The sequence below is a fragment of the Talpa europaea genome (genome assembly GCF_964194135.1).
Source record: "Talpa europaea genome assembly, chromosome: 8".
In the NCBI taxonomy this organism is placed as follows: Eukaryota; Metazoa; Chordata; class Mammalia; order Eulipotyphla; family Talpidae; genus Talpa; species Talpa europaea.
This window is the reverse complement of record NC_140075.1, coordinates 45,418,826-45,440,834: the sequence shown is the minus strand read 5'-3', so window position 1 is coordinate 45,440,834 and position 22,009 is coordinate 45,418,826. Positions and strand designations below refer to the sequence as shown.

General features: G+C 41.9%; 1 protein-coding gene across 1 annotated transcript in view; it reads right to left on the bottom strand.

Annotated features, from left to right (window-relative positions):
- AQP9 (aquaporin 9) overlaps positions 1–22,009 on the bottom strand; it is a gene marked incomplete at both ends in the record, with an annotated part of 37,498 nt that overhangs the window by 6,953 nt on the left and 8,536 nt on the right. The window contains 3 exons of the mRNA XM_084239482.1: positions 2,162–2,280; positions 3,559–3,696; positions 8,290–8,416. Of these exons, the coding sequence (XP_084095608.1) occupies positions 2,162–2,280; positions 3,559–3,696; positions 8,290–8,416 (384 nt within the window). The remainder of the gene's footprint in view (positions 1–2,161; positions 2,281–3,558; positions 3,697–8,289; positions 8,417–22,009) is intronic.

Sequence of the window (22,009 nt, the reverse complement as noted above, 5' to 3'; positions counted from 1 at the left end):
AGATAAATCCTATTATTATTTTCAGTTTACACAGGATAAAACTTGGGCTAAAAGAGGTTCAGGAACTTGCCCCAGGGCACCCTGTGCATACACAGAAGAATCAGGATGAGAACATGGCAATTGAATTTAGAGTTTAAGCTCTGCATCAATTTCTTCTGCTTTCCAACATCATGCGACTAAAAGAATCTGTATTCAAAGAGGTATGTTCTCCCAAGTGCTCTTTTCTAGAAAGCCTTTGCTGACTCTCCCACATAGAACAGAAGTTTCCACCTCTGGACTTTTATTGCATACTAACTGTATGTCTGCCACTGCCCTGCTCACCCTGCAAAAGAGTGACATGTGTGCCTGTGAGATTGCACAGCAGCCCCTGAACTCCAGGGAGAAGGAACAGCATGGATCTGTACCTGGTTCAATTCATAAGTGTTAATAAATATTTATTAGCTGAATGAATATTAATTAAACTATGGACCAAGCTTGAACTTGCAATCTCAAGAGGAGGTGACCCAGAAATATGGCCCTGGTTGCCAAGAGTTCTGTTGGGTACTGACTGACTGATAGTTGATACTTTTTTGGAGCACCAGACTTTCCTAATATTTTTTTTTCTTAGCTGTGTATAGTAACAGACTATAACCATGGCAACTCACTTTTAGATAGAGAACAGTAAAGAAAGCATATAAGAGGCAGATATGGCTAATCCTCAGTGAGGTTGGACTCCCCTACTAACTAGCAGAAAATTCTGGAAACAATTTCCTGTGACCGACACTTGGTGAAATCTTGAGGATAAGAACTGGGAAATACAAAATTCTACAAAATTCCATTAATAGAACAATACTGGGAGGAAGAGAGAAAAAGAAGAAGACAGGAAGGGAGAGACTAGGAAATTCCATTGATCAGAACATTAAACTGGGTCTTCAGAAAGTTTTCAGTGGCTTGTGCAAGGGCAAATGCATGGGAAGAGGTAGGACTGGGACTGAGTCTCCAGGCTTGCTTCAGAATTGGAAGGGAGGATTGTACCATACTCCTGCCCTTGGGGTGGTCAGGGAAGTCCTGGGCCAGCCCACTTTGGGGAGGGCAAGGAGGGAAGAGAGAGTTGTTCCAGGACCCACTGGAGAGGGCTGCCTTTGGGGGAAAGCACATGAGCCTGGGGCTTCACCTTGTTTCTCACAATCACAGAACAGCCCCAGAGCACAGGGAGGTGGCTGTCATTGCAAATCACAAGGGACAGACACATCATCTTTTCAGCGCAAGTCAAGGTTTCAGAGAGAAAGTCAGCATTTTTTCTTTTACTGCCAGTGGAAAAAAAAATCTGAAATCACATGAGACATTTCTAACGAAATTTCAGCATTTCTCAATCCAAAGCCAGTTTCTTCATTATAAGACAAATAGGGTTGAATTAAATGGAAAATAAGGTCCCTGGAAAATCCTGTAACTCTATCTATACCCAAAGCCTATTTTGAGGCATCCCTGGGATCCTTATTGACTTAGAAAATACATCTTATTAATAGTCAATTCGTGCACTTAAGGTTTAAGAGCTTCTACCTTCCCTGTCATTCCTGACTTGCCTAGGAGGATAGACTCCTGGTACTTTGAAACTAGAAAGAATCACCCAGTTAATCTTTCTCTTAATAGAAACTGACACCCACAGACTGGGGACCACCACCATCTTGCCTTCAGCTATCTCTTCCCTCTTCTTCCATCCTTCCCTTTCAGCAACCTTGAGAGTGTAGATAAATAGACCTTAATGGGGGAGCATCTGTGATTACCCAGGCTCAACTACCACACTTCACAGTCCTTGAATTGAGTCAGTGTCTTTTTCTGTGGCCCCCGCATTTAGATGAGGTCAATCTCAAAAATTACAAGAATTCCCCCAAAACAAGAGAAACAGCAATAATGAAGCAAACTCCACTGTCCCTATAGGGTCTGAAATGTCCAGTCATCTACTCTTAACTGATTGAAACAAGTACACTATCAAAGAGGAAGCAGCAACCTTATTAACAGCATCACAACTTGAGCAAACCCAAAAATTTGTGGGTTTTGTCTATTGACCTGACTTTGAAGACATAGCCTCTCCTTTCTGATAGGCCCATAATGCTTTTATACATTCCCCTTATTGGATCATGCCTTTTCACCAAAGTTAGGTCTTTGTGGAATATACACTTACTTGGTCTGCAAATGCATTCGCCAGAGACAGATATGGAGCTGGGTATGTTGCAAAAATCTGTGCTGTTGCATTTTCTCCCACGATGAGCAATTTTCCACCAGCAAAGGACATAAGTCCATCTATGGAAGACAGAGTCTGGCATGTTAGTGTTCTCTGGGCAAGACTGAGTGAGGCCTGCTCTGTGCTAAACAACTGTAGGAATGTTTAGCTTGGCAGATCCATATCATTTGTCTCTCTTTATTTCATAGTGCTGTAGATTTAGAGATGCCCAGGGAAGTTCTAGGGTGGTGGGTCAAAGACAGAAATCCCTGGCTGCCCTGGACAGTTCATTCGAAACTTGAACTAAATCCTTAGCCAGTGGGTCTTGGGAACCAATCTTGTTTTGGGGGAATTCTTATAATTTTTGAGATTGATCAAAAGTTAAAGTGGAGCTTGGACCTACTCCAGGCAGAATTCAAAGTGCCACGAGGGTTGTCAGTGTTTGAGGGTGCCATGATATGAAGACACCTTAGAGCAAGCGTGAGAACGGGGCCTGACATAGTCAGTGTAGACCCAGGGCTCTCAGAGTTTTGGTCTGGTGTTGAATTTGGTCCTCTTAGACTCTAATTCTGAGAAAGATACTTTGTGGGAAAAGGCCCCTTTTCACAAGGTATTTCTCTAAGGCTTGGTTCACATTTCTAGTTCCAGAGGGCATCAGTTTGAGATTCATTGTATTAGGTTAGACAAAAGGAGCTACTTTAATAGTTAATTTCATCGAATGCTAAGATTGTTTAACTTGAAGAGCCTTAGAAGTCATCAAGAGTCACTTGAAGTCTCTCATTTTCCAGAGAAGGAAAGAGCCCAAGAAAGTCTGACAACATTTGAAAATCACACAGCTACTTCTAGCCTAGCACAGAACTGCAAGCTGGGTCTGTTTCTCAGTGCTGCTTTTCTGGCGTTTGCATAGAGGGGACTGAAGTTCCCCACCCAGTCTGCTTCTCTGCTGTGCCCTTCCTTCAAAGACAGTTCCAGATTCCTTCTTTAAATACTTACTCATCAAATCTTTTTACCACCTGCAGATGCCTCCTTTCACATCAAATCAGAGAAAGCTGAGGAGGAGTCACTGACCTTCTGCTTATTTTGTGCATATTCACAGGTAGTACTGATTGGGCCTGCTAGAGGCTTCCTTTAAGTTCTGTTTCTTGCCCCCATTTGAGTTGGGACCATTTTCATTTAGAGGCTTCATGAATTTACCCTAACGGTAATGTTGGCCCCGTCCTTTAGAACTCAGAACTCTTAGAAGGTGCTGTCAATTATAGAATGCCTCCAATTCTTGCTTATCTCACTTCTTCCTACCAAGGAAGATTTTCAGTTTAAGTCAGCTCTCTCTAACCCCTGGGCTTAGGGGCCCTACTCACCATAGTAAATGCCAAAGAGGGTTGCAGCTCCTGCAAAGGCTCCCAAGAACTGGGCTCCCACATAAAAAGGCAATTTGAACCATTTCATCCGCCCAAAGAGACACATTGCAAAAGACACAGCTGGGTTGATGTGGCCACCTGCAAGGAAGATAGAACAGGAATGTCAGTGGGCAGGCCAGGGAGAATTAGTATGAAGAAAACTTTATGAAGAGACCTCAGGCAGAATTCAGTCTTTTAGGCAGAGAACCATAAAAGGGGAAAAAAGGGTTGCCTGTGTATGAGTGAGTGGGGATGATGAGTAATCCTCATGCCTTTATTAGACATTTAATTTTTTGAAAGGAATCAGATATAGACAAAAACTTGCTGTGCACAAGTGGCTATCTATCTATCTATCTATCTATCTATCTATCTATCTATCTATCTATCTATCTATCCTATCTATCTATTGGATAGAAATAGTTGTAAATTGTTAACTTCAATATGTTTTTTTAAAAATCAATATATTCAACTATATATTTTATAAGGTTTAAATCTATATCTAATAATTCATTGGTACATATCCAGAGGACATTAAAACAGTCTTAGGCTGTGCATCTCACTGACTCAGTTTCTTTTGAGGTAAGCACAGTGTCAGAGTAGGTTCTCCTCAATTCCTCTGCATAAAGCACAAAAATGTAGCAATACTTCCATCACCCCAACCTAAACTATGATCAGCCTTGATTCTCATCTAGCTCCAAGATCAGACAAAGGGGCTGCCCTGTGTTAGGTCTGCAATCTCCCCAGCTAGTTTTGCAACAGCAACCACACTTATTGCACCCTTATGAGATGCCAGCTTAGGGGTATGAGTGAGTAATCCTTGGGAGAACCCAATGAGATGGGTACTTCTCCAATTAACAGTTGAGGAAACTGAGGTGCAGAAGTAAAGTAACTTTCTTAAGACTGTAAGGTTAGTAAGTGGTAGAACGAGGATTCAGAACGAGGATTCAGTTCAGGTTTACCTGAACTATAGAGCCTACATGACTTCCAGACCTTCTCATCAGGTTTACAAAAGCTTCTGTGCCTTAGTGGGCAAAAACAAAACAAAACAAAGAATTTCAAAAATCATCTTTGAGCACATGGCTCACTCCCTGGGGACAAAGCGTGTTCATGTGAAGAGTATAGATGACATTTTGTACAGAAGGGGAATCAGAGTCACTATTGCTTTCACTGTGACTATATTGAAATGTGGACCTTCATGTTGTGGACATAATAAACAAGAGTGATGATGAAGAAACTGATACTTTGCCATTTGAACCTTCACAGAACTATAGGTGAGCTTGTTTCTAGAAGCCCACCCTCTGTGAAGAAAGCTAGACTTTTCTATAGTCTCTCAAAGTGGGCTGCTGACAAAACCAAAGGGTCCTTATTCTATCTGCTACTGAGTAATACAGCTATTCAGGGGCCAGTTGAGCAACAAAATGCCAATATATCAAAACATGAAGGCTTGTAGACATGTCAACTGTTCAGTTTTATTTTTTAATCCAAAAGAAGCACAATTCTGGAAACTAGCAGTATAGCTAATTAGGAAAGCTGGAAACAGGTTAGGAGAGGATGGCAGTAGAAAGTTCTGGAAGGAGCCCTGTTCCTCTTCTCTCAAAGGCTGGTTGGAGAGTAGCTACCACACAGTTAGACAGGAGGGGGCCCTTGTGGAAAAACAAGGAGCCTTAAGAAATTACCTTCAATCAAGATACCTCCTCTCCAATGAGCCCAATGGGGGTAGTTATTTGTTTAGCAATCTCTTTTCCCAGTATACAAACTTTCCATTGGTAGGTCTATGCTTTGTATTCCCTCATAAGCACTCTGCAGCAGGAACCATTATTTGCTATGGACTTCACATAATACAAGGCACTTAGTAGGTATCAAAGATATGAAAGTAGAAGAAATAAACAGCCAGAATCTTTATTCAAATAGGTTTCAGACTACACAGACTGGTAGAGAGGGAAAGAAGCCTGTGTCTGGAGGGTGCTTTTCAAAGCAATAAGGAAAGTGGCTCCTTGCAGACACAAGCAGTCCCTCAGGCTTACCCGAAGGACCAGTGCAGTGGGAAAGGACATGAGAGAGGGGGTAGGGACAGCTGCACTCTGAAGGCAGCACCCTCGGGTTGTCATGATGATTAGATGAGTCACCACAAGCGCCCAGGTGTGCAGCCATCACCCTAAATGTAGTCTCAGGAGAGCAGGGCAGACTCACCCCAGGTATTGCTCGAGGCAAGTACCCAGCAGCTACTTTTGTGATAGAGATAACCTTTATCTTTTATTTGTCCTTAAGCAATGCTAGTTTGCTTTTTCAGTGAACTAGTGTTACTGATAAAAATGCTACATCGAAAGCAACAGCCACGTAGAGGTATAAGCAGGCAGTGAAACACTATGGGGGAATGAAGGCCATGTGAGTTCTGTGTCATGAAGGCCATGTGAGTTCTGATTGGCTGTGTCATGAAGGCCCTGTGAGTTCTGATTGGCTAGATCACAGGCACCTTCACAGAGGAGCAAGCCAGTGGTAACCTCCCCACAGTAAGGAGGCGTTTGATATTCCAAAACCAGAAGGAAGCTGACCCCACCAGTCCATGACCACACAGTGGGCTCCCATTTGTTTATGCCCAATATACACTGGTTATTTTTGGAATCCTCAAGGAGGGCCTCACTCATGCCCACAAACTGGCATGTTAACTGCAACCACCTTGAGAAAGTCACCAGCATCACATAAACTTTCTCCTTCATTCCACAAGGCTGGTGTCTGTGCGGACATTATCAGTGGGCAAGTGTGATATCTATGCTGATCCCCAAAGCCACCAGTCAGGGAGCCAGAACAGCACTAGGTTCCAAACAGACATGGGCAGATCAGCTCCCTTTCCACCCCAATGTTACCTTGTAGCAGCCAGGCTCAGAAATGGCTGTTTTTGTCTTGGGATCTCACAGTCTGTCAACAATTTGGTCAGTATCCGACACTCAACCGGAAATGATCTCTTGTGAAAACTGTCCCATCATTTCTGGCTATCACCCTTCTGAGCACAAGGGCTCAACCCCTGAGCGACCAGCAGGGAAGGCTGCACGCCTTCCTCACACCCTCTTCTCCTTCTTCATGCTGGTTCCTACCCTCTTTCCTGCTGTGGTGACTGCCAAAGCCCGCAAGCACATCAGTGAACACAAACAGACATGGGTAGCCGTGGTGGTGAAGGATGTTAATTACATAGGCAGGATCTGGGACCAATTTATTCTAAGCAAACATCTGACTATATTCGATTTAGTTGAAATATTCCAAAATCACGTTTCCACCCATAAAATAGCTGAGAATGTGCCTATATTTATGTGGCACGATCTGGAGAAACTGTACTTATGTGGATGTAGTGAGTGTGTCGGCAGGGGCCGAAGCTTCAGAGCACCCCGCATGCTTGTCTGGAGCTGGGAGTGCGTCTGGTGTGGGGTGTCTGGTGTCCAGGCCTGCACTGTGATCAGGTGGCGGCACACTCAGCATGGCCCCTGGTTATTCTTGTTATTCAGTGCTGGGATCAGAGCAAAGGCCTGACAAGCATGTGAACAGAAACATCGCTCATTCCAAACAAATCCCACATACAGGAATCTATCTTGGACCGCCCCAGGATGTGAGCCTGACTGTGCTATGGAAAAATGTGCCAGCCAGGGAAGGGCTGTTCCAGGTACTAGCCTGAAGAGGCTCCCAGGAGTTTAAACAGTTACTCCTCAGTGTTCCGGGGGCAGCTTATGTCACCAGGTCAGCTGGCTTAAATGCAGGATCCTCTGGTAGGACCGTTCTACCCAAAGGCCCTGCCAGTAATGCCTTTCCCATCGCAGACTGTTGAAAATGTTATATAACAAGGAGACATGAGCTGTCATGTAGATCCAGGTCAAATCTTTGCTGTCCCTTTACCAGCCATGGGACTTCTGGCAACTTACTTAATCCCTTTTGAGGATTAAGTTTTCTAGTTTTCTCTGCAGAGTGGAGATAACAATACCCGCCCTAGAGGATTGCTTGGAGGACAGAGAAGCTGCTCGCTGCCAGCCTGGAGTACTTGCTCACTTGCTCATTCCCTCCTTTTAATTTCTGAGCACCCAGCCCAGGTGCTGGCTGAGAAACTCCAAGTGCCTTAGGGAACTGGAGCAGTTCCATATTCCTTTCATTAGTTCCCAGGCTGTGTTAAATACCATCATTTCTTCTCAGAACCTTGAGAATGGATTCTAAGCTGTCCACCACTTGGCAGAATTAGATGAAGACCTTCTGGATCACACCTATACTTCCAGCTATTCTGCAGGGAACTCAGACGCTCTAATTGCTATGAAGGCCCAGAGACTTGTTCTGTTGGAATGCGTTTCACCAAGTTTTTCACTGGGTGTCTGGGAAGTAGGTTCCAAGGGCGGGGTAGAATTAGAACAAAGAAGAACAAAGAAACAAAGAAAAGATCATATTGACAGATGAAAAATATATTCATAGCCAGACGGAGAAAGCAGCTAATTCTGAGTTTTAGCTCCTATCTCTGTCTCTTACTAAATACTGCTTTGCACCAGTGGACATTTCCTGGTCACTTTAATTGTGTCATCTATAAAACTAGAATCAGGTACATATCCTTGTAAGATTGTTGAGCTACAAATAAATTAAGGCTCATAAAGCACCCAGCATTGTGCTAGCACATTGGCTAGCTACTATTGGGTTCATAGTAGTAACCATTATTCCATTACTTACCAGAGACACCTCCAGTCACATAAATAGCCATTACGACTGCCATTGCAAATCCAACATTTACAGTGACGACTCCTCCAAAAAGTCCTCGACTGAGGATAGCTTGTGCCACAGAGCCACATCCAAGGACCTGGAATAGGAGGAAATTCAAAAGTAAGTGGAGATGGTCACTGTCACAATGGAAAGTCACAGTAAGGAGAAGAATTTTTAAAACAAACTCATGGATTGGATTGTCTCAGACTTCATAAAAATGAGGTTGCAATGAGCCAACCACACCTAGATAACAAAATGTTGGTTCTGAGGCAGCATCTGGCTTACAGATGGGTTTTTGTTGGGCCTGGCTTATGCAGCATTACAGATTTTCCCACAATAACTTATTGTTATTCACACAGTGATCCTTTCTCATTTTCTTATTCATTATTCTGTTTTCTTATTTTAAATTAAACTTTTATTTTGAAATAATCATGGATTCACATGAAATCGTAAGCAATAATATGGATAGGTCCTGTACGATTTTTATTCACCAGTTGCTTTAAATCAATGGGGATTTGGTAACCCCCAGAGGGATCACTTCCCTGAGTAGAGAGGTAGGGGCTGTTCTCTTTATACAGAGCTTGTGCACCCCCATCCACCCATTGGTCACTTTCTGCACTCTTTCTAGCCCCTGTAGGCATTTGGGCTTGGGATTCCTGCTCTCCAGGTTCCCCATATAAACCAGATCAGGCTCACAAACAATCCTGTGAACATTCAACAATTGGAAAGGCCATTTGTACCATGTATAAGGTCATTACAAAAAGTGTCTAATGAGCAAAGGAACAAAAAAATGTGGAAGGACAGAATTGACAATCAAGTCCTCCTCATCCCCATGTCTTCCCTCCCTGAGGAGACCATAGTTCCCTGGACAGCAGAGGCTACAAGCTCACTGCTTCCTTCATTCCCTTGCACCAAGCATTTACAATACACATCCTGCCAACTGATGTGCAGTACAAAGGAAGTATGGTGGTGAGTCTTCAGCAATATTCTGCCAATAGAAGATATTTTGGAGACTGGAATCATTATTCAGAAAGATTTGGAATAAATATATTATAGTACATTGAGTCAGCAGTATACTATACAATCATGAAACAGAATGAGGAAAGGAGATCTGTGTGTAACAAAAGCAAAAAGCTTCCCCAAGTTATGTTATTAAATTAAAAAGGAAAAGCTGCAGTGCAATGTTAAAGCACACCGCCAATTGTATTAAAAATATAGTATAAGTTTTCCTTTTTTATGCATGGCCTATCCCCATGAAAACATTAGCAACAAGAGATGGGATTAAACCCTGTGGGAGGAAACTAGATGACTGAGGTAGGTGTTAAAATAAAACTTTTCATTGTATATCCTTTTCTTCTTAGAAACCATATGTCTTAGTCCACTTGGGCTGCTATTACAAAATACTACAAACTGGGTAGCTTATAAACAATAGAAATTTATTTCTCACAGTTTTGGAGGCTGGATGTCCAAGATTAGGGGGCCAGCCTGGTTGGGTTGAGGGCCCTCTTCCAATTGCAGACTTCTCTTGAGTCCTCATATGGTGGAAGGGACAAGCGGGTTCTTTGCCATGTTTCTTGTAAGGACACTAATCTCATGACGTGAGTCCCTCACAACCCCATCTCCTCCCAAAGGCCCCACATCCCAATATCACCACCTTCAGCATTAGGTTTTCAGTGAATACATTTTGAGGAGACACAAACTTTCAAACCACGGCACTACGTATTTCCTAATTCAAAAGAAATGGGTTTATATATTCATTGAGCAACTAGTTATAACCACTTGATTCTGGCCCATTGAAGAAACATTTGGTGAGAGGGTGGTTACTGGGAACAATGACCCCATCACACACAGGTTTGATAGAACAGCAAGAAAATAAATGACTAGCCTTATGCTGTGGCGTAGAAAGCAGCGAGCATGGACCTGGAGGAATACATTCTGGACTGTAGGCTCATTAGACTGTTTCTCTTTACATATTGAATCAGTTAAATTACTTTCTACACTTGAGTCTAGTTTGATTTCATAACTAAAGAAGAGCAATCAACCTGAGGGAAGGATGGCATCAAGTAATGAGTATTACTTATGCGCATGTAAGGAGAGCTTTCAGAAGCAAATGTCTGTAAAAAAAAAAAATAGATTCAGAATATGGCCGGGGACAAAAAATGGGCAGAAGAGCTAAAAAGAAACTTCTCCAAAGAGGAAATGCAAATGGCCAACAGGCATATGAAAAAATGTTCAACATCACTTGTAATCAGGGAAATGCAAATCAAAACTACCATGAGATACCATCTTACACCAGTGAGAATGGCACATATTAAAAAAACTAGCAACAACAAATGTTGGCGAGGGTGTGGAGAAAAAGGAACTCTCCTGCACTGTCGGTGGGAGTGCAAACTGGTCCAACCACTGTGGAGAGCTGTGTGGAGATTTCTGGACCTACTAAACATAGAGCTTCCACAGGATCCAGCAATTCCACTCCTAGGTATTTACCCAAAGGACACAGAAACATCAATTCCAAAGAGCACCTGCACCCCTATGTTTATAGCAGCACTATTTACAATAGCTAAGCTTTGGAAACAACCCAAATGCCCAAAATAGATGACTGGATCAAGAAGATGTGGTACATATATACCATGGAATATTACTCAGCATTCAAAAAAGATAAACACATGCAATTTGCAGCAACATGGATGGCGCTGGAAGGGATCATGCTCAGCGAAATAAGCCAGAAAGAAAAAGAAAAATACTGGATGGTCTCACTCATAGCAGGAATCTAGAAAACTTAAATAAGGGACCAGGAAAATGAATAACTATAAGAAAGTGAAAATCAAAATCAACAAAAAACTATGAACCAGAAACACTCTATGGGGGGGTGGGAGGGCGGGGAGGGGAGGGATTGGGGTCAAAATAAGGGGGTTGCAATTGTATGGGGAATATAAAAATAAAATTTATTTAAAAAAATGAACGATGTAAAAAAAAAAAAGAATATGGACGGGGAGAGGGAAAGGTCAACAGGGGAGGGAAGAGCGCAAGGGACTGTGGTAATGGATCATGGGCGCTGTGGTGGTGGGAGAATTGTGGAGACTACACCTGAGGGGAGAAATCATATACTATCCAAAAATGAACAATGGTGTAAGAAAATCAATAAATTTAACAACAACTAAAAAGAGTGATTAAGAATTTAAAGGCTTCTCATCAGGAGGTCAACAGGACAATAAGCAGCGAGATCCTCTCTCCACAAAGGGATGAGAAGGAAAGTCTGAAACTGAAATACGAGAGGCTGCACATAAATGACACCCTGACAGGGATGAGTTGATTCTAAATAGCTCACATGGGGTGCATTGGGAGGGCCGTCCCAGGAATACAATTCAAGGGATTATATATATACATTTATATATTATATATATAATAAGTTATTTATATAATACATAACATTTATATATTTATATGATGCTTTGGGTTTACTCTTCCCTGAAAGAAGAGCAATTATCTAGATGATCCTATAACAATCTCCCTCCCCAACACCTCCAGTTATAAGACAGATTGACTTGTTTTAGTTTGAACTGTTAGATCAGTGGGGGAAGTAGGAGGCTTGGCATCTCCAGGAGGCACCTGGTCCATGCCCCCCACACATGGCAGTCTTGGACTTTCATCACAGACTTGGCTCCAGACCATATAAAGAATGCCAAAGAAAGTTGCAGAAGGAACATGCTCCCTTTTAGCCTCTTCAAAAAAATTCCCTGGGTCCATTTCATAACCTCCCAAGTTCACCTAGACTTGGCGTTATTTTTTCTAGAATCCCTTTCTCTTGTAACCATCAGAATAAAAACCACATAGGCGCTCTTCTTTCATTTTAAAGTTAACTAAATGCCCTGGGTGCAACTTTCAAGATAACTAGCATTTTGGTAGCATCTTCTGAAAAGAGGACTAAAACACTGCTGACAGCTGAGATGCTGAGCGTCTTCTCTCTTTCATAGCCCGATGTGCCTATAACCATGCAAGTCTAGAGGGGACGCAGAAGCTTTGCATGGCCTGAGTGGATCTGGGAAAGCCTTGGGCTGTCTAGTTGCTCTATGATTAAGACTCCCCTCTTCCACCCTAGATGCTGAAATTACTTTTTGTTTTTCTTTAGGGAGGATACCTAACGCTGTGTACCGCAGGAAAGGAACAGGAGAAAAAAATGAGTGCATAGGGACTTCCGTTATCCTCATCGGAAATCACCACTTGCAAGATTTCAGTATAAATTTATATCATTGCCTTTCATTTTAGAGTGTGTTTACCCTAACCTGAGAAGTAATGAGGATACGACATTACTTATGATCTGCCTATGATCTGTCCCTTGCCTGCCATCTCCTGCCTGCATTCACAACACAAGGGAAGCAGATCTTGGAAATTTTACTATATTGAAATTCTAGTCTGATCGCTGGGGAATTGGTCACCCCCTCTGGTTTCCTTCTTCTGAGTGCCCAGTGTAATTTTTTCCCCTTCAAAAATAAGAAAACTGAGTAATCTCCTCTGAGGTGTTACTGATAAAATTTCCAACATTATTCCCCCCTCTAACCTTTAAGAATGGCCATTTCAAGCCTCTTCTTAAACAAAGAAAGAACTATTATCATATCCTTCTCAATTTTTCTGCCCCCTCCCCAATCTGGGAATTCCTTTGGGGACTCATCACCCATTCATATTCTCTCACCAAATCAAACCTCCCTTCTCTGAAATCCACTTGTACTTTATGTACTATACAATTAATGCTGAATTGTTTTCTAAGTGTTTGTTCTATTTCCTTTTCTAGAAAACAATCTCTAAGATTCCTTTTCATGCCAACAGCCAACAATATGCTAGTCTATTCTGTCCCGTGGAGAGTTTTTCCTCCTTTGCAGGCCATCTATTGACCTTCAAGTTCTCTCCCACTTTGCCAGGATCCAGTATCTGCTCAGTCTATCTGCCTTATCCAGAAAAATTTGAAAAATCACAGAACCACACAGAGAAGGGAGGGTACAGCAAAGTCATGGATCTAGTTTCCATTGTGTCCTTCTCTATGCCCCCAAAGCTCCTTATTCATCTTTCATTCACATTCTCCCAATAGCTTCTTTAGTCTTCTCCTCAACCTAACTCACACAAACCTGATTCTGTAAATAATGTCACCTTCTATCTGACTCAGCAGAAGCTCATTGAAGCTCAATGGTAATTCAGATGATCACATAAACATTGTGCTCCAGTTATTGAACACTGTGTAATTAACTATCCCCAAACTTATCGGCTTGTCATGATAACATTCATTTTGCTTGTGAATCTGAAATTTGGGCAAGGTTTGGCATTTCATGTCTGTTCCATCTGATGCCAAATATGATGGCTCAAAGTTGGACTGGAATTATCTGAAGGTTAAAGGATTTACGTATCTAGTGGTTGGTGGCTGTTGGCTGATGCCTTTGTTGGGGTGTTGGCCGAGGAGAATTGTGTCCATTCTCCTGACGAATGGCCTCTACACATGGCTTGAGTCTTCACCACATGACATATGGGTTCTGAGTTCCAAGGGTGAACACCACATAGATTCTAGATTTTGCCTTCTTAAACCCTGCACCACGCTCCCTTTCAGATATAGTACTATGCTTGTTTTAGCATGAGAGCATACAAACTGAATCTGACAGAAGTATTTTCCCTGCAGCATCCTGAATAGATGTTCACCTGGTCCATGTTGGATTACACTTAGAAGTGGGGTCTCATTACCACATCAGGCAGTTTATTTTATGCATTTTTTGTTCTTCCGGTGGTTAAGGAGTCCTTTCTTCTATGAAGTTGGAGACTCCTTTCCTACAATTTCTTTCCATTAGCTTCAGAGTCATTCTTGGGAACATGAAGAAGCTGCTTTCACATACCAAGTGTTCCAAAAATAGTAGAAGGGCATAAGATTCTTCCCAAGTTCTCTTCTCCTGGAGGATTTTGGAGGATTTTCCCTTCATCTTTGATCCCTGAGGCTCTTAAGCTTCCCATGGATTCTTTTTCACTTTAAGCTGTCAGCATGCCCCTAAAACACAGAGCCCAGAAATGGACACAATGCTCCTGTTTTTGTGCATCACATTATGATACAGGGTAATTAATCATGTATCTTCTGTTCATCACTTACATTGTCACCTAGTGAGACACTTAGTCATAGGATGTAACTAAACTGTACATGGGTCTACAACACTGGTTTCCCCAATTTTATAAGAAGATACTCATGATCATGTATCGAACTTTTTTACCCCTGTAACATCATCTAGTATATTGGAGATAATTAAATAAGCAGAACCAGTGGCTATGGAAATGAGCATATTACCTCTCTGTCTTGGACTGCTTAGGGGAGTGATAATAACTGCCAGATTGTTTCATAGGATTGTCAGTAAAGTCCATGTGGGATAAGATTAATGAAGGCACTATTTAAATAACAAAAGATAATCATAAGTGTAGAGTATTATTGCTGTTAGTATAAACTCAAAGGATAACCCCAATTCAGGATGAATAAGTTAAGACAATGGGACTCATGAGTCCCTAACTACTAACCAGTGTCTGGTGACAAAAGCATTGGAGGAAATATATTTATGAAAGATATTAGAAATAGTTTCTGTCTCATTCCAAGTCATGGGATTAAAAGTTTGTGGGGAGAGAGGAAGTGGAGGGTTGTCAAGACCTTCATATTGTTTTCCCATTTGTGATTACTCTCTAATGATGGGACATTTGTAGTTAGTAAGTTTTTGGTGCTTTTGGTGGGGAAGCAGCACTAGAAAAGAGGAGACAGTATGTACTGTCTTAATTACCAGGTTCCATACCTGGCAGGAGCAGGTGAAATAATTTTTTTTTTTTTTTAAAGAGGCATGTTTTATTTATTTATTTATTTGTTTGTTCATTTGTTTTGTTTATACATGCACTGGGTTCAGTCAGAAGCGCAGGAGGGTGAGAGAATTCACCAGAGCCAGGGCAGGGAGCAGAGCAGGCAGAAGGACCAAAGTACACTGCTGAGGGGAGCAGCGGGCGGCAGGAGAGGTCTGCGCGCCATGTGGGACCCTCCTCCGGTGGCCGGGGAGCAGCCGGGGATCGAACCGGCACTGCAGGGGCTGCAGGCAGCTTCGCAACCCAGCGCTCAAGCATTGCGCCACTGGGGAGGCCCTGCAATGCCTTTTCAAGAGAAAAAGTTAGTTTTGGATGTGGGATGTGAAATATGGGAGGTGCAATTTTTAAGAAATGTCATTTGGGACCACTGGGAAGTTCCCGACTAAGCCATGGCCCTTAGGATGAGCTGATTACTGGAAACAATGAAAAACCTACAGTAATGACGTGATTATCATGAACTGAAATGCTGGGAATGGGGAGAGCAGATAATAAACCCAGAGATTTTATATATTTGACCCCAATCAAATCTATTGCATCTATTGCTTCCTTTAAAGTGTACACCAAGGGCCTCCCCGGTGGCGCAGCGGTTGAGTGCTGGGTTGTGAAGCTGCCCGCAGCCTCTGCGGCGCCAGTTCGATCCCCGGCTGCTCCCCAGGCACTGGAGGAGGGTCCCGCATGGCGCGCAGACCTCTCCTGCCGCCCGCTGCTCCCCTCAGCAGTGTTCTTCGGTCCTTCTGCCTGTTCTGCAACCAGCTCTGGCTCTGGTGAATTCTCTCACCCTCCTGAGCTTCTGACTGTACCCAGTGCATGTATAAATAAATAAAATAAATAATAATAAAAATGAATCTTAAAAAAAATAAAATAAAGTGTACACCAAGATATTTCTAGCATAGGACACAGTGCATTACAGACTCTCAATAAATATTTGTCCAGTCCATATGTAAAAAGTGAACTCTCACAGATTTAAGAATTCCTTAGTAAAATGTCTGCAAATATATACAACCTGGGGTCAAGGATCACCCAGAACCAGCACTCATTGCAAGGGGTCTATGATTCTGTGTGGGCATCAAACATTGTTCAAAGAAGGAAAAAGGAACATGCCTTATAGCCTATCTTTTGTGATTCAGTATTTTCCAATTTATTGGATTCTAAAAGAATAGTTTCTATCCTGTAGAGCTCTTGGGAAAAATTGAAATGGAAAGGAATTCTATGGAGACATTGTCTGGACTTTGGATTAAAGACTATCTGAAACATCTACTATCTGTACTCCTCTGTTTGGGCTTAGTGTGAAGAAGGCGACACTAATAGTAGCAACCATCTATATGTTGTGTACTTTCTGCCAGGTTCCATGCTAAGTAAGTGCTTTATCTTTATTATTGTATCAGTGTCCCAATATTAACTTATATGACTGCCCTGGTAGGGAAATATGATTATCTCCATTTTATGGATGAGAAAACTGACTCTGAGAAAGGTCAAGCAATTTGCCTAATGTTACATAATAAAAACAAAGGAGACCGAACTAGCGTTTGATCCCAGGTCATCTTAGTGAGAGGCCTGTGCTTCATACTACATACTGGATGGAGCAAGAGGTCATCAGAAGTAATGAATGTTACCAAGAATTCATGGAAACATTCAGGGAGGACACTGGGATCTCTGTAAGAAAGTGGGATGGGGCATCAGTGTTCTTGTTGCGAACTGAAGTTGAGGAGCTATCTGGGAATGCTGAAAGGCTTGGAGAACCCAGGCAGTGCCATTTGTTACTCATCAACCCCATGTGATAGGCCTTGTTGTAGAATACACAGAACATATATCAGTTTGAAGAGAAAGGACTGAGACTGAAACCCATAGGGGAAGCCTCCTTATAGTCCCTGGTCACTGTCCCAGTCCAAGTGGCTTTTCTGGTGAAAAAAACCAAAAAAACAAAACTGTGTTTACTCCAGTTCAGAAAAATACCCAACACTTGTGCTTTTACAACAAAGCTTTCCATGACCTGGAGGAAATCATTTGCAGCACCATTTTCCTTCCTTTTTCAGAGATCAAGAAGACACATGGTGATTAAAGCTGCCTTTTTAGTTGATACAAAACCTATTTTGATTTCCATTCACTTGATTTCCAGCTCTCTAGGCACAGACAAATTCCACTAAATGACTAAGAGTTTACCAGGAGAATATGAGACCTGAAGGAAGAATGAAATCCTTTCTTCTCTGTTCTCTTTTGCTCTTTTGTTCTGTGTCGTCATCAGCAGAAGGCACATTGATCCCCCTGTGCTGATCAAACTAGCCTAATAGTGGGGTGAGCAGGCTGAGATAATAGGGGCGGAGGTGAGCCTTTTCCACACTGATGACCACGCTCATGAGTCACATGGATTCCTTGTGGCACTGGCCAGCATTTGGAGGGACTTAGTAGCATTGGTATGTATTCCCAGCACCAAGAGCCAAGGAGTTAAACAATTCCCCCAGGCCTGTCTGCCCTTTTAGAACCTTTTCCTGAACCAGAACAAAAGAAATAGCTCAAATGTCTCTGTTCTTAAAATGCCCCAGTACCACCAAAGCTGACCCACCTAGTATTTTGCATTATTGTTCTTTTAAAAACATTTCCAGGAAACTAAGATTCTCTTTTAATCCAGTGGTGCCAGTTTGGGCCACCTTGGCTGTGTGAACTGCGGGCAGTGACACGTGTGAATGTTTACTATGTACATTGCTGCAGATCTTTTTGGAAATGGGCAAGGAAAATATTTTACATGAAAAATATCCTCCAGTAACTAGGACTGACCCATAGATGTCATTAAGTAAGGCAAAAGTCCACACAATAGAAATTAGCATCAAAAAAACACATGTCTGTCCATCTGAGGAAGGGTAAACCTATTCCCTTAAATCATAGTGTTATAAACCAGTGTTACTTCAATTTTAATAAGTCTAAGAAAATTAAATAATAAAAAAACACCCATCTGTGGCAACAAGTGTATTATAATTAAATTGAGTTGCTTTGTGTGTATGTCTGTATGTATCAGATATGTACACACAAGTGCCCCCCCAATGTGTGTGTGAAACATACCCTCATTTAGTTCCCTAGTAGCCTAAGAGGGAAGAGCACTCTGTTCTTTTCATCTAGAGAAATGTTGGGGCAAAGAAATTAAGCAATTTTCCTGAGGAAATGCAGCTAGGGGAAAAGATCTTTTCCCTAAAGGACCTAAAATTAAAATGTGTATCCAAAGTTCAAATTCCTTCACTTACACTAAACTGTCCTCAACTTGGATCAAGTAAGTAGTGCGCTTAGCAGTCTGTCTTTCAGTCAGTCAACTGATGGGAAACTAAGATCTCCACTGGGACTTGCATCTTTCAGTCACTCCTTGTTCTCTGCATTCTATACATTCATTGTGTATGTGTAGAGTGTTCGGAGCGCCTTGCAGGGTGCCTGGTGTAGCAAAGATGCAGACATTAGACTGGGTTCCTCTGAGAGCTCACAGACCAGCAGAAGAGGTAAGATAGTGGAGAATTACTAAGAGTCACCAGGAAAGTACGATGAAATGTGGCATTGTCACTTTTGTAAGTTTGGTAATGAGATCAACATTTCTCTTTTCATGGTGCCTGAAATAAAAATGATTTTCATGCTATTGACTCAACCAATTTTTGCCAGGTGGTAGGGTGGGAAAAGTCCCATGATCTTGAACATGAGAATTAGATTTCCAATAGCCAGACAATGCTATCAGACAGAGGACTTGGGAGGTCACCGTCTGTCCATCTGCTATTTTCTGCCGAGAATATTTTGTCCTTGTGGAACACGGTCGAGGGCAACTTCAAAGCAGAGTCGAACTGGTGATCCATGACAGCACATGAGTAGGACTGACCCATAGATGTACTTTGCTTGGTTCACAAGGTAATATTTTTTAATTTTAGAAGTTATTGCCAGTATTTAAAAATAGAAAAATTACACATAAAACTCTGGATTTTTGATCATTCTTGAAAAACCAGAAAATCACACCCAACTCCTGCTCAGTCACAGTGGCACTGGACTGGGTGGCAAAATCCCTTTAACACCCTGTCTCAGAGTGTACACTGTTGATCTCCCCACTAACTACACTGTGCCCATATCACTCAGGCATGTTGGCTGCCTGCTCTCAGTAAGCCTTGGGGCTGTTGGCCACAATGTAAGTCCTTGGAAGAGAAACCCACATAGCTTTTAATGCCAGTGACTCCTGGTCCCACAGAGATCATGATGATAACACTCCTGGACTGAGATGGAGCACAGCCTTATGGTTCCTGGAGGAAGGATCTGTGACTACCTTCAAAGGAAGGCCCAACTCGAGCAAGACTTTTTTGAAGGTAGTGGCACTAGGCAGACAAAAAAAGTCCCCATTCTTGAGAAGGGAGTCATTTTATGGTTTGCCAGAGGCTCTACTTCTTTTGTAAGCATTTTGCCTTCTGAAACTGGAGAGGAAGGTAAATAATGCCAATATGTCAGTTCAGCATTCCCTTCCTAGGCCCTCCAGCCTGTGCTGTAGGTGTGTGTTCCTGGAAGGAGTATGGCCTACTCCACCTGTCTCTGCATTCCCATTCAGTTTATGTGACTACATTCACTGAATCATGTAATAATAATGGTAACAGCAACGACAACTGATATTAATCAGGTGCTTTTAATTAGTTGCACACTTAATGTATATTTGCCCACTACTCCTAACAATGACCTTAGGAGATAGAGCCTCTGCTTTCATTTTACAAAGAAGGGAATGAGGTTACGAGGTCAAGAAAATCTCTCACATTCACAGATAGTAAGTGATGGGCCCCAGGTCTGACTGCACATCATTTTAATGACTAGATGGGTAAAGGGGCAAACATTCACAGCAATTACACCACAGGTCAGGCACTCCACGTACATTCCTTCCAATATGCCATCCCTATTTAAAAAATGGAAGACTGGATACTATGGTTTCTCTTCAGATTGTATAAATCTTTCACCTTTTAGTAAAAAACCAGAGGATTAGAGGTAAACTACATGTGGCTAATAAGTGGCAGAATTTTAATCTGGAGTCTGGTTCTCTGATTCCCAGCCCTGTGTTTTTCTGTGATAATGACTGCTGCCTCATGGATCTGCTTGTTCCCTTTATTAGGACAGAATGCATATTTATGCACACTTTCCAGTCAGTTAGTTTTCCAAGTGGAAAATAAAATTTTCTCAGTTGTAACAAAGATAGGCACAAAGAACCAAGACTGCCATATTGATGTTCTAGTTAAAAATAAGGTATTTGGTGACATGCAGCTTGGGAGAATATCAGAATGAGATCAATCACCCCTCAAGAACCAGCTGTACTTGAAAGGAGACATTAGGGCAGGTTCACAAGAAGAAAGGAATCTGAGTTTTGAGAACCAGGTGAATGGGCAAATGGCCAACCTCGTTGTCCTCGGAGTAGAAAAATTACCAAGAACCAAATCAGGTCTCAGAAATGAAAGGTGATTAAATTTCATTATTTCTATGAGGCTGCAAAGAACAATGCTCTCCTTTTCTGACCTACACTGGCATTCACTAGAATTCCACAGAATTCTAGTTTGGACAAGAACTTGATCATGATCCCAGGGACCAGAATAAAAAACTAATTAAACATTTATTTGTTAAGATGTCTGTGTTCATACTAGTATAATCATGATCTGAATGTGTTGGGTGTGGAGGGAGGACAGGGTTGCTGAGGACAGTTATCCCTTTACTTAGAGAAGCTCCACAATGTCAAGTAGTTCTTGGGTTACTCTTACTATGGAAGATTCCTGAATATGGAGGAGTTCTGGGGGCTGATTTTCTTCTCAGATTTATTCCAGTCCCTGCAGTTCCTAAAGTTGCACAGATCATTAATTCTGTGAGATGCTCCTTGATAAGAAGGATTTTGGTCAAGTAAGTCTGGGGGCAACTATATTTCCTATTTCCCTGTAAAAGATGTGCAGGGAACATTAAAAGCTCTGATAATTTTTGCAGTTGAGCAAACTTGAAGCAGGTTTAACTCTGTTCCCTATGTATATTTGGGGAGGACAGTGTATTGTTTTTCACTTACTTGTTATTTGCATTTCGTGGAACTAGTGTTCTTCAGAACATATTTGAGCAACTCCCTGAAACACGTAGAAGGGACAAACTCTGCTGAGTGGACTCTTTTATGGGGAGCAGAGGGTTGAAAAAAGTGTACATAAACATGTAAAAAATCTCAGTTACAAAGAGTATACAATAAAATGTGAGAAATTTGTCTCTTTCCAACCTTAAATTTCATATTTTATTCTCCACAGGCAACCACTATGAATAGTTATCTATCAAGACTCTGTGTGTGTGTGTGTGTGTGTATGAACACAAATGGGAGAATTTTATGCATATCATTCTTTACCTTTTGCAATTTAATAACTTAGAGGGTCTTTTTATATCAAAATATGAAGACTGGCCCATAATATTCAATGACTACATGCAAGTCTATGGCATAAATGCACCCCAACTTCTTTAGTCATTCACCAGTTGATACAGGCATAGGTTTTGGGTGAGATTTCCTCCCTAAAACAGTCTAAATTTCCAGAGAGAAACTAAGGCATGTGGACTTATTCTAGGCTAAGAATGAATGAGCCATTAAGTATTTTAGACTTGACCTTGGATCCTAGACTGTGTCTTAGTATTATTAATCAGTCTATTAAGATGGAGATGGAGGACACATTTTATTGGCATATTTCCTTGTAAAGTATTTGCTTTGAGGTGCAGATTCAGTGAACTCTGCAATCCTGACTCAGGCATGACATGAGGCACCCACTAGATGTGTGATTAGCCTTCACTGCTGGGTTTTAGCATTTTGTTCAGTCCTTTTGGG